The sequence below is a fragment of the Pseudorca crassidens genome, chromosome 19 (assembly GCF_039906515.1).
Source record: "Pseudorca crassidens isolate mPseCra1 chromosome 19, mPseCra1.hap1, whole genome shotgun sequence".
Lineage (NCBI taxonomy): Eukaryota > Metazoa > Chordata > Mammalia > Artiodactyla > Delphinidae > Pseudorca > Pseudorca crassidens.
Window position 1 is genome coordinate 16866053 of NC_090314.1, and position 12865 is coordinate 16878917.

Below are 12865 nucleotides of genomic sequence, written 5' to 3' on the forward strand. Positions count from 1 at the left end.
TTTGTGCAAAGGAGGCCTGACCTGCCTCGCCACGAAAGCACAAGTGCCAGCCAGGGGCTGCAGCTGGGCCGCCTCGGGCAGCCGGAGGTGCCACACCTCCTACTCACAGATTAGCAACACCACACCTCCTCAGAGCTCTTCTCCCTCAAGAGGGGCCTGGGCCCAGTAGAACCAGCCCCACAGGGGAGGGTACACTTAACCCAGGACCAGGAGCACGCCAGCCCTGCCCACCCCCAGCCTGCTTCCCCTGGCTTCTTCCATGGTTACAGAAGCTAAACTCTGGTCCCCTAGCCCCATCCAGAGATGTAATCCATCTACTCTCATGGGGGTGGAGTTTAAGGGCAGCAGCTGGGAAAAGCTCTTTCACAACACCTAGGGCAAAGGTTGCCAACTCCAGCACCCAAGAGGGTGCAGGTAAGATTAGTTAGTGAAATGAGCCAGGTAGGGACCAGGTGAACTGAAGAAACTGTCACTCAGCTCCAGCTGCTGGCTGCCAGGGGCAGTGCAGGCTCAAGGTTGCCCCATCTTGGATTGTTCAAGAGAAGCTGGAATCCGGATTGTTAGGTGATAGCTCTCAACTTAAAAATGATGGCAGATAAATTATATTTAAAAAACAAAACATGATGCAGTCTCAATGAAACACATCTGTGCACTGAATCAAGCCCACAGACAAGGTTGCTGCCTTCTTGCAGTTGGTTGTGTTTCTTTGAGGGAAGGTTGGGAGGGGTGTGTGTGGGGGGGGGTTGTTCCTTGAATATCACCTCTGTCCCATTTCATCACTGGACCTGGCATCTTGGAATCAAATTCAGCTTCACACACGACCAGCCCACTACTTATCTTTATAAACCTGTATAATACGTGCCACCAGCCGGACAGATCAAGTGAAAACTCCGGATTCTGAGTAATGAGCCCTGAAGCTCCAGCCCCACTCACGCCAATCCCCTCAATCTCCCACCAGCCCCCAAACCATGTCTCTAGTCAGGGATTTCCTCAAAATCTTCCTGATGCTTCTAGCTCACAAGTGTCTCTCCCAGTACACAGTTGCCAGACCAGCCAGTGTGGTTCTTAATGATACAGTGTCTGAGTTGTCCATTAATGCCTCGTGTGTCTACCACCGGCCTCCTTATACACACGGCACATCCCCTGTCAGGTGGCAACTGTATGGCCACAGGGGGAAGAGTCCAGCTCTTTGGAGCTCGTTTGGAAATGCATTCCAAAGAGGGGTTAACGGCGCGCCATCCTAGGCCCACCTGGGGTCATCACCTCTCCTTCCCACTGGGCATCTCAGCTGAGAACAGGGCCCTTGACTGATCCTCCAAGCTGGGTGGAGGGTTGAGGAAGAGCGAGGAGGGAAAAAGGAGAGGAATGGACATGGTTCCTTATCCCAACTCCCCCAAAAAAGTCTGTGGAGGTTCTGAGCTCTGGGTGGGGCTCCTGCCATTCTGTTAGAGCTGTCCTCACCAGTAAAAGGTTTCTCCCTGTCACCATAGCTGAAATGCAGACCGAGGGATTTGGCGTAGGTTCTCTGGGGCCTCAGGGCTGACGGGGCTCCCCAGCGGCACAGCCCACCCCACACCCGCCCTCTCCCTCATCCCTGGTTCTTCCCTGTCCCCGCCTGGGCTGGGTTATAAATAGCTGGCGTAGATCTGAAGGGCCCTCTCAGCCACAATTCCTCATTTGGTTTGGGCGGGTGAGGCTGTTCCCAGCGCTTGGGAAAAATCAGGCCTGGCATTCCCCAGGGCACAAGTGTGCCAGCCCGGGGCTCTGTGCCAGTCTGTCTCCCATCCTGCAGGCTCCGAGTGCACGGCATGGGCTGCCCGCTCCGGTCGGACAAGCAGGTGTAATGGGAGAAGGGCCTAACAGCCCAAGGGACCCCCCCCCCGGCACAGTGTCCCTTCCCCCACCCAAAGGAACATGAGGGGCCCTCAGGAGTCTCCGAGAGTACCCCTGTCTCCACTCCCCATGCCCCTACCTAGCACGGCAGTGTCGACACCCACTTCTTCCAAACTCTGAAAGCTCTCAGAAGCTGCTCCCTGAACATCCAAGGCATCTCCACTCCACCCCACCCGGGTTGGCTGGAAATTCCAGTGAGTAATTTGAATGCCCTTCCATCTCCACTGGGCACACAGACTCCACTCAGTTCTGCCCCTGGAGGGAAGTGACTCACAAGTCCCAATGGTGCTTCCTCCCTTTCCCCTACCAATGCCCTGGACACGAGCTTCCTCCCTGCGTCCTCTACAACTCTGCCTGCTTTGGCCTGGCTCCGGACCCTCCTCTCCAGAGAAGCAGCTGCTCCAAAGGCCTCTAAACGGCCTTATTCCAAAGTCAGAGGCCGCCTTCTCTGCTCCTCAGCCTCTGCAGTCTGGCTGCTCTTAAATCCCTCAGCTTCTGTGGCCGTGCTGATGCTGCCTCTGATCGCTCTGGTTCCGGCTGGCCCTTCTTCTTCCTGCCTCCTGTACGTGTGGAGTCGCCCCTTCGGACCAGGCCGCAGCCCTCTGCTCTCTACCCTTGGAGAACTCATCCCTTCTCACTGCTAGGCCAACGGCTGCCCATCACCATCTGCAGCTCCAACATCTTGCTCTGCTGCAGTGTGACATCTGTGCTGTCAGCTGGTTCTCCTCACTTGTCCCATGAGCAGCCCCTCAGCTCCACATCTCCAGACCAAACGACCCTTCCCCCTCCCTAAACCGGCCTCCCCTTCTGGCTTCTCCACTTCTGTTGGCGGGGCCGCCATCTTGTGACTCTTCCTTCCCTCGGGCCCCACGTCCCTTTCACCAAGTCCCCTTGGTTCTTCCTTCTCTTCCTTTCCCAAAGCCACCACCCCAACCAAGGTTTGTAGAATCTCACACCTACATAACCGCAATAATATTCCACTTTGACTTCTGATCTTGCCTGTCCACCTATCTGTTCATTCAACCCAGAGAAGGCCTGGCATTACAAATACACAGACCTGGGAGACACAGGCCTTGCCATTAGAATGCTCTCAACCCACAGGGGGTGAAGGACATATAAACAAATGAGGCAGTGTTCTCACTGGTCAACACAGTGGGCACACAGGACAAAGGCACTAACCCTGCCTGAGAGGTAAAGCTCCACAGAGGCGTGGCTTCTGAGCAGCATCTTAAAAAGGGGAAGCATTTCCAGGCAAAGGGAGGAAAATGTTTTGTAAGGAACCCCAGGAAGCACAGCTGGAGGACAGAAAAGGGGCAGGTGGTGAACCTGGAGAAGTGGGCGGGAACCACTCCCCCACGAACAAGGGGCACGGACTGAGATTTCAGACACCCACCAAATCCACGCTTTCCACGCCACCAACAGTTTACTCTCCCCAAACCCAACAGCCTTCTCTCACACTCATTCTCCATCCCCTCATTCCCTTACCCACTCAATCAACAAGTATCTATTCATTGCCCACCATGCACCAGGTGCTGTGCTAGCATCCAGGACACAGCCACAAGTGGGACGCTTTGTCTCTACCTCCGTGGGGGCTGATGGTCTCGGGGACAGACTGACCACCGTGAGCCAAGGCAGGGCCAGGGGAAGGGCACGATCTCAGAACTCTGGGGCTAAGGTACAACTCTTCCAGAAAGAATAACGTGGAAAAAGCTATTGTGATTTCATGTGCTCTCACCCTCTGACTCAGCACCTCCACGTTAAGGAATTTTTCTGCAAAAACATTTCTACAAGGACTCAAAGATCTTTGTACAAAGATGTTCACTGCAATGATGGTTACACCAGTGAAAGACTGGAAACAGCCCAAATGTCTAACAGAAGAGGACTGGCTAAGGGAATTATGGTACAACCATTAAAAGAAACACTGCATACAGTCATGAAGGAGAATGAGTTGCTCTTTAATTACTGATATGCAAGATGTCCAAGACTTATTAAATAACCAGAGAAAATTGCATAACAGTATTAATAGTATGATCCCACTTTTTTAAAAAGTATATATATATAATATATACACAGAGAAAAATGTACTTTTTACATATATGTGTATATATATATATATGTACTATCTCACATGGAAAAAGAAGATGTCTCTTAACAGACATTCTCTCTGTAGGATGAGACTTAAGGAGACTTTCACTTTCCATATTATATGTTTCTGTAAAGTTAGAATTTTCAGTGACGTAATCAGGAAAAATAAAGAAATTTAAAAAAGAAGTGTGGTAAGTGCTATAATTGGGCAAGTAGAGAGTCACAGAAGGTTCTCCAGAGGAGGTGACATTAAAACTCCTACCTGGGGCTTCCCTGGTGGCGCAGTGGTTGAGAGTCCGCCTGCCAATGCAGGGGACACGGGTTCGTGCCCCGGTCCGGGAAGATCCCACATGCCGCAGAGCGGCTGGGCCCGTGAGCCATGGCCGCTGAGCCTGCGCGTCCGGAGCCTGTGCTCCGCAATGGGAGAGGCCACAACAGTGAGAGGCCCGCGTACCGCAAAAAACAAAACAAAACAAAACAAAAAAAACTTCTACCTGAAAATGAACAGGGATTAGCCATGCCAGGGGGACTCAGGGGCAGACAGGATAGCATGAGGCATAATGAAATGAGTTCAGTCTGGGTGGCAAGTCTTCATCCATTCAACCAATACTTACTAGGCATCTCTTATGTGCCAGGAGCAGTTCTAGGCACTACAGTTTGCAGTGAGCAAACATTTTGGTACAAAAGTGACAAAGCTCCGTGGCAGAGCTCACAGTCTAGCTGGGAGGTTGTAATGAGCCTGCAGAGGTAGGCAGAGGTCGAGTGGTCAGGTCAGGCGCGGCCTTGACAGCATTGCTACGGGCAGGCATTGAAGAATTTTACAGGGAGTGACCAGACAGTGTTTCAGTGCATCCCTCCTGCTGACATCAGATTACTGTTTCTAAAACACTGCTCACTCTGTACCCAGCAGGAAGCCACCAAGTCAGCCCTAACAAGGGCAGTGGGGCCCTTGCTGATGACTCAACTGATCAAACGGTTGACAACAACTTCTGCTGTTTGCTGTCCCATGAAAGGGCCAGGTGCATTCTCACCTCCAGGCCTTGACCTGCCTTGGAGCCCCCTCTCCCTCCTCTCTGCCTATCCCTGGCCCTTCCAACTTCCTTGGTAGGAGCTCAAGTCCCACCTCCAGACTTTCTGGAGCTCAGCAGACCCTGGGCCAATGAGAACTGACCCCAGGGGCCAGTGCCAGGGGCACTGTGTCACTCGGTCCTCCCAGCAGCCCTTCCAGATAGGAGGTATTTATCCTTATTTACAGCTGAGGGGACCAAGACTCTACAGGTTATCCAAAATCACAGAACCAGAAAGACATAAGGCAAGGGCACTGAGGTTCCTGTTTTGGAGAGGTGGCAGAGAACAGCGGTGGTGAGCACCCACCACTGACCAGCTGTGGGACCTCAGGTGGGTTATGTCACCTCTTTGCACCTTAGTTTTCGCATCTGTAAAATGGGGCAGTAACGGTGCCTGCTTCCCAAGGTGTGGTGAGGACTAAATGAGTTAGTATTTATAAAGTGCTACAACAGTGCCTGGCATTTAGTAAGCGCTATGGAAGCGTTTCTCTTCTCTCTCTTCTTCTTTCTGCCACATAGGCAGGAGGGGGGCTGTGTGGCTTTTCAGACAGAAGCAACCAGCCCATAACCCTGTGGGAGGAAGGTCCACAAGGGCATCATCAGAGCATCATCGTGGGAAGAAAGTGCTAGCACCCACTAGCGGAGGAACTAGGTGAGGAGGATGGAAAAGAGAGTCCATGGGTAAGAGCCAGCCTGCTGCTGGGATGCTCCCTGCCCTTCTGCACCCTGGCAGAACCCAGAGCCCAGGGGGACATCCAGCCTCTGCCCCCTGGCGGCTCACCTGTGTGGCCAAACGTCTCAAACTGAAGGCGTTCTCAGGGGCAATTTCACACCTCTTGGCGCGATTAGGCGGGTCGGTTGGCCTCCCTGCCCCACCCCCAAAGACTCCCGAACCTCAAGGACAGAGAATGGGTCTGGCTCACTCTCCTATCCACTGTCCCCGGGACCTGCAGGAAATGAGCAAACCTTCACCGAATACATGTTGCTTTGGAAGTCGCCTTACTGGCTGATGTGAAACACACAGCACAGTAGCAGGGAGAGGGAGATCCCAGGCAGGCTGTGAGCACTACGGGATGCTCCAGGTCGGCTGCGTGTGGTCAGTCAGGGAAGCCCAGATCCCAGCCATGTGTGAAAGGGGGGCGATGAGCCAGAAATGCCAGGGAGCACCAGCCATGGAGGGGCTGAGGACCACAACCAGGGCACTGTCTCCCTACTTCCTATTCACATCCCCCTCAACTCACACAAGCCAAGGAACCCCCTGAGCCATAGCTCCTTCATCTACAAAATGGGGGGCTCTCCCAGTGGTTGCAGGGATAGGTGGTGATGAAGCACCTGGCATGTAGTGGGAGCCAGGCAAGCTCCTCCTCTTTGGAGTGGGGACCAAGATCCAGAAAGGGGGCAATGGGGAGCAAGGCTGCTGAGGCAGGAGGTCGGCAACCTGAGGAGAGATGTCTCTGGTTTTACCTGCATCTGGAAACTCCTGGGAGGCGTAAAGATAAAGGGCAGCCGCCAACCCACCCAGCCCAGGCCTCGAACGCCGTCCAAAGAGAGCAGACCGGGACACCACCTCAGATGTTCCCGGCTTGCCACGTGGCTTCTCCTTTCACCTAGAAGCGACCTCCTCGTCCTGCACCTCAGATCCCAAACCCCAAGGCTTCAGAAGGGACCAGGAAGGGAAGAGGGGGCAGCAGTTCGTCCTAGCTTCATCCCCTGAGACTGTATCTGCCCTGCCTCCCTGCTCCCTGGCCAACCCAGTGCTACTTGATTCAATTCCATAAACGCCGGGTGAATACTCCTAGGTGCCCGGGAGCTGCTGATGCGGGTCCCGGAGATGATCGGGGATCAGGGCTCTGGATCTCGCAGGGCAGACGTGCCCCACAAGTAACTGTGCATGGTCCCCAGACAGGGGAGGGCTCAGCCATGGGCTGGAAAACCTTCACAAGGGAGGTGGTATCTGAGGGGACCTGGGAGCACCACACAGACTCCAGCGTCAGAAAGACCCAAGTTTAGGGATTTCCTGACAGTCCAGTGGTTAAGACTCTGCTCTTCCAATGCAACGGGCACGGGTTCAATCCCCAGTCAGGGAACTAAGATCCCACATGCAGGCACGGCCAAAAAAAAGAATAAAAGAAAGACCAAGTTTAAGTATATCTCTGGCTCCCCATGTAAAAGGCTCAAGGTGAGTCTAAGTAGCTGTGAGGAAGGGGGGGTTGTGCGGGGGAGGGGGAAGATGAGGATGACAACGGCGATCATCTCAACTCTCCCCCACCTATCTTTAAATTATCCTGCCGTCTGGAGTCTAAACTCCTCAATTCAGCAGTTAGTGCAGTACTAACATGTACAGACTTTACTGGCAGCATCTCATAGAAGCCTCCCAAGAGCTGTGTGAGGTCAGGAGGGAGGAAATTCTCAGTATCTTCACTTTACAGATGAGCGAACTGGAGCTCAGATGAGTGAAATCCCTCAGGTCACACAGCTAGGAAGTGGTGGCACTGAGACAACAACCAGATCTTCTCTCTGCCTTGTGGCCCCTTTCACGGTGCCTCCCGAGAGGGGAGTCAGAGGAGTCCATGGCTTGTGGGGCACACGCTTTTCTGAATGACCACGGTCCTGGCAGGGGAACATGTGCCCCGCTTGTCAGTGAGATGCAGAGTCCCGCCCGTCCTTCCCAGGGTGAAAGCAGGCCCTCTCTGCTGAACTGAGCCACCAGAGGGAGCTGTACTCAGCCTGGGCTTGGGGAGAGTGAGGGTCTGCAGGGCGGGGCTTCAGCTTTCACCCTGATACCTCGCTGGGCTGCACACTGGGGCACATCTAAGGTGAGGGCAGAGTGAGGCTGCAGGGCGTTCTGGGGAGTGAAGAGCATTTGTCCTGCAACACCGGAGACCCAGTTTCATCTGGGCTACCACACCTGGGAGGACAGATCTGACCCCAGAAAGGAGGTTGCAAAAGCAGATTCAGTTGCTGTCCAGCAAATATTTCATTAGACCAGGTCCTCGCAGTGCTCTGGGCTCCCCACCCCTCTAATGGCTGGTGAGAAGAGTCTCGTGGGCCCTGGGTGCCAAGGACTGAGGACCCACAGTGAGCCAGGCCCAGCGCTGCAGGCCTCACCTGAGCTATCCCAGTCCGTCCTCTCAACAACCCTTCAGGTGATTAGTCCTATTTAGAGATGAGGAAACTGAGGCTCAGAGGGGCTATGACACTGATCCAGAGTCCCACAGCTAGAGAGCAGAACATGTTCATCTATGCAGAGCTCACGTCCCTTCCATTCTCTGAGCTGCTGGGAGAGTAAGACCGTGAGGGCTAGTTTTATGCATCAACCTGACGGGGCCACAGATACCTAGACGTTTGGCCACACATTATTCTGGGTGTGTCTGTGAGGGTGTTTCTGGATGAGATTAACACTTGAATCAGTTGACTGAGTAAAGCAGGTTGCCTTCCCAATGTGGGTGGGCCTCATCTCATCAGTTGAAGGTCTGGATAGAACAAAAAGGCTAAATAAGTGAGAATTCACTCTCTCTGCCTGTCTTTGAGCTGGGACATAGGTCTTCTCCTGCCTTTGGACTCAATACGGACTAGAGCTTACACCATCAACTCTCCTGATTCTCCAGCCTTTGGACTCAGACTGGAACTAACTATACTGTCCGTTCTCCCGGGTCTCTAGCTTGCTGACTGCAGATCTTGGGACCTTTCAGTCTCCATAATCTAGTGAGACAATTCCTTCTAATAAATCAATCCTTCTCTCTCTGTAACCTAATGGTTCTGTTTCTCTGGAGAACCCTAATATAAAGACCAAACCTTGGGCTTCCAGGAACAAGTTGGATGCACATTTGCGTGTGGAATGTCCGGCTGCCAGAGGGTAGATATCTGAATATCTAGAACAATCATCTGATTTGGTCCAAAAGTCCCCTTGGTTCCCAACGCCCCAACAGGAAGCCTGGCAGGGAGGGGACCTGCCTGGTCAAATGAGCAGAGCCAAGCAGCAGAAACCTTGGCTTTCTTTTTCTTTCCTTTTTTTTTTTTAAAAAAAAAACTGAAACAGCCCTCAAGTACTCCGGAAGAGGTGTGTCAACTCTCTCCAGCACCCCAACGTACACAGCAATACTTGCTGAGTCCACTAGATGGGGCCAGTGACACAGCAGAGAGGGCAGAAATGCAACTCAGGAGGGAAGGTAGGCAGGCAGCGGGTACACTGGGCTGGAATCTTTGCTAGGATCTCCAAGTTGGATTAATGCTCCCCACCCCTACCTTGTATAATTTCTAGACAATGGTGCAAAAATTAATCCTGGGCTTCGCAAGCACTTTGGCCAGTTGTCACTGTAGCATCTCTTGGATTTCAAAGTCCTCAAACCAAGCTCTTCCCTTGGGAGTCACCAAGCAAAATGGGCAGCATCGTAGTAAAGGAAGTCCCTGCCCCGAAGCCTCAGAGCTCCAGGTGGGGGCATCTCCCTGTTATGCCTGTGACCCGTTTCACTAGAGAAAGCACCTGAGTACCTTCCACCAGGGAACCTAAAAGTCGATGGACAAAAAGCACTCCAGCAAGGTGGTCATGTGATGAGGGAAGGAGACAGGACAGGAAGGCAGAGGAGAAAGGGAAATAAATGGCTTTTCTCTTCAGCAAGTGGCTCTAATCTGGCCACACGTTCTCAACTCTCAGCCAGGATTCCTGGTGCTGTGTTGAGTCCTACAGTGACTCTTTCTGCACCAGCTCACAGGGGTAATAGCTGAGTCTCCGGGATGGGAGGGGGATGTCTCTAAGCCCTGTTGTGGTCAGAGACCTAAAGGCAGAGACGGGAAGCGAGAGCTGTCACTTTGCTTCCCCTGGTTAGAGTCAGTTCAGGTCCCAGAGCACCCTCTCCTCCATCAGTAGCAAGAATCCTGCCCCGCAGGTCCAAGATGGCTGTCTCTCACCTGCCACCCTTCCTTAGGACAACAGGACAATACCCCAGAACGTCAGCTGTGGGGGGCCTGAACCTGATCGATGCCCTTGCCCATCACTTCCACCTCCCACCTGCCCCCACCATCCCTTCCCAAACTTGCACTGCCTGGCAGCTGGTAAGCTCTGCCTAGGCTTCTGTTGCCATGGCAACAATGTGGCTTCCCCCAAGTGGGAAGCTGGTTGCCAAGGCCCTTGTTGCCAAAGGCTATAACAGCCACCCGGCTGTGTGAAGAGGGGGTGAGAGCTCTACGCAGGGGTGGAGGGTGGCCGAGGAGGCTGGGAGGGAAGGAAGCAGGGGGTTCGCAAGAAATGGTAGGGTCCAGGCAGTCCCCTGGCTGGAGTGGGTGTGTGCTGGGCCCTGCAGGAGAGAAACAAGTATCTCGCAGCAACTCAGTGACTGCTCCTCGAGGGTAATAGAGGGAAGAAAGGGGACCCCCCCCCTACAAAACACACCTGGACACGCCCCCTACCAAGCAGGACCAAGCAATCCAAGCCACCCCCCCACCCCCCGCCCAAGAAGAAATTTGATTCTTCCCAATTTCTGAAAAATAGCCCCCAGGAATCCCTCTGTCTCACTTGCTCTTGTGTCTCAGACACACTCGCACAAGCTGAGCACGGACAGAGCTGGTCTCTGGGCCCAGGAACAGCATTAATTACAAGGATTGCAAACCTCCTCGCATCTCTATCCCTCCGCCTGTCTCGGAGCACATCCTCAATATTGCTTGTAAAATGCTTCTCTTTGGAGCAGAGCTCTCATCGGTGGACAAGAGGAGAGGTGGACACCATTACGGCTCATTCCCTTCCAGAGTCAACAGAGGAGGGCTGGACGGGGCCCTGGGTCCTCAGGGAATGCTACAGGAGAAGCTCACTCCCCCCACTGCCGCGCGGAGGCCAGCCTTGGTTTGCTGAGCTGGGACCTGTGCGTTTATAGCCCACAACTCACATATGCAGCCACTGCCCAGCCCGGGCCCAGAGCGGAGAGCCTGTTCCCTCCCACAAGGTCCCATCCTGCTAGAGAAGAACTGAGAGAGAAAGCTGAAAGAGCAAGTGAGGTGTCCAGGAGGCAGGGGGAGCAGATGGCTGGTAGAAGAGGCAGGGGTAGGTGCAGCAGTGGCAGAGAGACCAGCAGGCGGGGGGCGGGGGCTAATCTGAGAGGCCCAGGAGCACCAAGAGCAAGCCCAAATTTCCCGAGTCCTGCACCCCAGTAGCGCTCCAAGCAGAGCCTGGCCCACGACACCCATGCCTGCCTGCCCCCCCTCCCCCAAAGCCCCCTCTTCCCAAACCCAGAAGGAAAAGCAGGTGTACCTACCCCAGGTGCCAGCCCCTCAGGTGGGGTGGGGGAGATGCTGTCCCCGCCACCCTGGTTCCGGGCACTGAGCTGGGGCGACATGGTGGGCGACTCATCGATGTACGGCATGGTCTCCGAGCCCTCCGGGGGCCCCTTCTGCTCTTCATTCCCCTCTCCGTCGTAGTCGTCTGCCCCGTAGCTGAAGTCTGAGACAAGGAACAAGAAAGGCCACTGAGAGTCCTCCACGAGGGCTGCCAGGGACTGGTAGCGCAGTGGGCGCCGGCGGCGGTCCCCAGCTGCCATGCCCCGGGCCGCACCATCCACGCCCAGCCCGGGCAGGGCTGCGCGGCCCGGAGCGCCAGCAGGCACCAGGCGCTGCGGTTCAGGCGCCGCTGGGAGTCGACCGGGAGCGCCTCCGCTATTGCCACCGGCTTAATAGCATGTCAGTCGCGTATTTCGAGCTGCTGTTTCCTTTGCCTCCTGCCTAATTCCAAGTCTAAAAATTAACAGTGGTAGCAGGCAGCAGGACGCTTCCAACTCTCCTCTCTGAGTCACCATTTTGCTTTTTATAGGGAATAAGGAGGTGCGGGCGGGCCGAGCGATGTCACTTCCTGAGCCCCTCCTCTTTGGGTACCATTTGTACACTGAGCCCCATCCCTGGATCGGGGGGCAGAGCAGGGTTCGGGGTGGGGGCTGAGGAACGGCACCCGAGGGAGCCCTCACCCCTCGAACAAGGCTCCGCAAAGGTCAGAGCCCAAGGCTGGCAGAGCATGGGCGAGAAGGCGGCCGGGCCTGGCAGGCATGCGGTTGCACAGCAGACTTCTCGAAAGCCGGCACTTATTTCTGTAATTTCAATGTAGGATTCCTTGGGAAAAGGAGGGAAGAAACAGCCACAGGGAAGTCAAGCTGCCGTCAACCCCATCGGCTCTGCCAGCACCACTCAGGGGCCAGAGCCCCCACCCAGACACCCCCTTCCTGGACAGCAGGCCGGGTCCATGGGGGCACAAGGCAGCATCTCAGAAAGGCCCTCATCACACCCCACCAGTGTGGGTCTCTCCTACAGCTGTGTGAGGGACCCTCCCCCACCTCCACCCCTGGCTGGGTCTGTCCCATCATCTGCTCAGATATCACCTCCTCCACAGTGTCCCCCCCCACCCCGCCCCCAGCATCCCAGCTCAGAACTCCTACAGTGCATGGCCCTCTAGTGCCCCCAGTGATCCTGTCCATTCGTCCCTGAGCACCTGGCGCGGGAACTGGGTGACAGCCATCGCTGTGTGCCCAGCAGCCACGGCCCACGTGGGTCAGGTTCTTGGGAACGTGTGTGGAGTGAGTGAATGGGCAGAGGAATGCACCGTCCCTCTCAGGTCTGAGGCCTGAGCCAAGTTCTCAGCGGGGGCCCTGGCTCCTCCTCCTGTCACAACACACCAGCCCCCGGGGGCCGCAGGCAGCCTGAGAATGGTGTCAACGGGTCACCAGGGCGCCCGGCCACGGCCACACTCAGTCCAATCTGCCCCTTTGGCAGCCGAGAGCGTCCCCCAGCCTCGCTGCACCTGTTCCTGCCGACTTCCTCTCCAGTCCTGTGCTGACGGCCCATTA

The 12865-nt window shown here is 55.0% G+C and overlaps 1 protein-coding gene across 5 annotated transcripts in view; it reads right to left on the reverse strand.

The window, feature by feature from the left end:
• ABR (ABR activator of RhoGEF and GTPase) overlaps nt 1-12865 on the reverse strand; it is a 178360-nt gene that overhangs the window by 81124 nt on the left and 84371 nt on the right. For 4 of the 5 annotated variants that reach the window (XM_067714640.1, XM_067714644.1, XM_067714643.1 and 1 more), the window contains exon 2: nt 11291-11475. In XM_067714640.1, coding sequence (XP_067570741.1) covers nt 11291-11475 — 185 coding nt within the window. Of the gene's footprint in view, nt 1-1972; nt 2120-11290; nt 11476-12865 lie in introns of those variants that run through there. The other variant, XM_067714645.1, reaches the window with a different exon arrangement.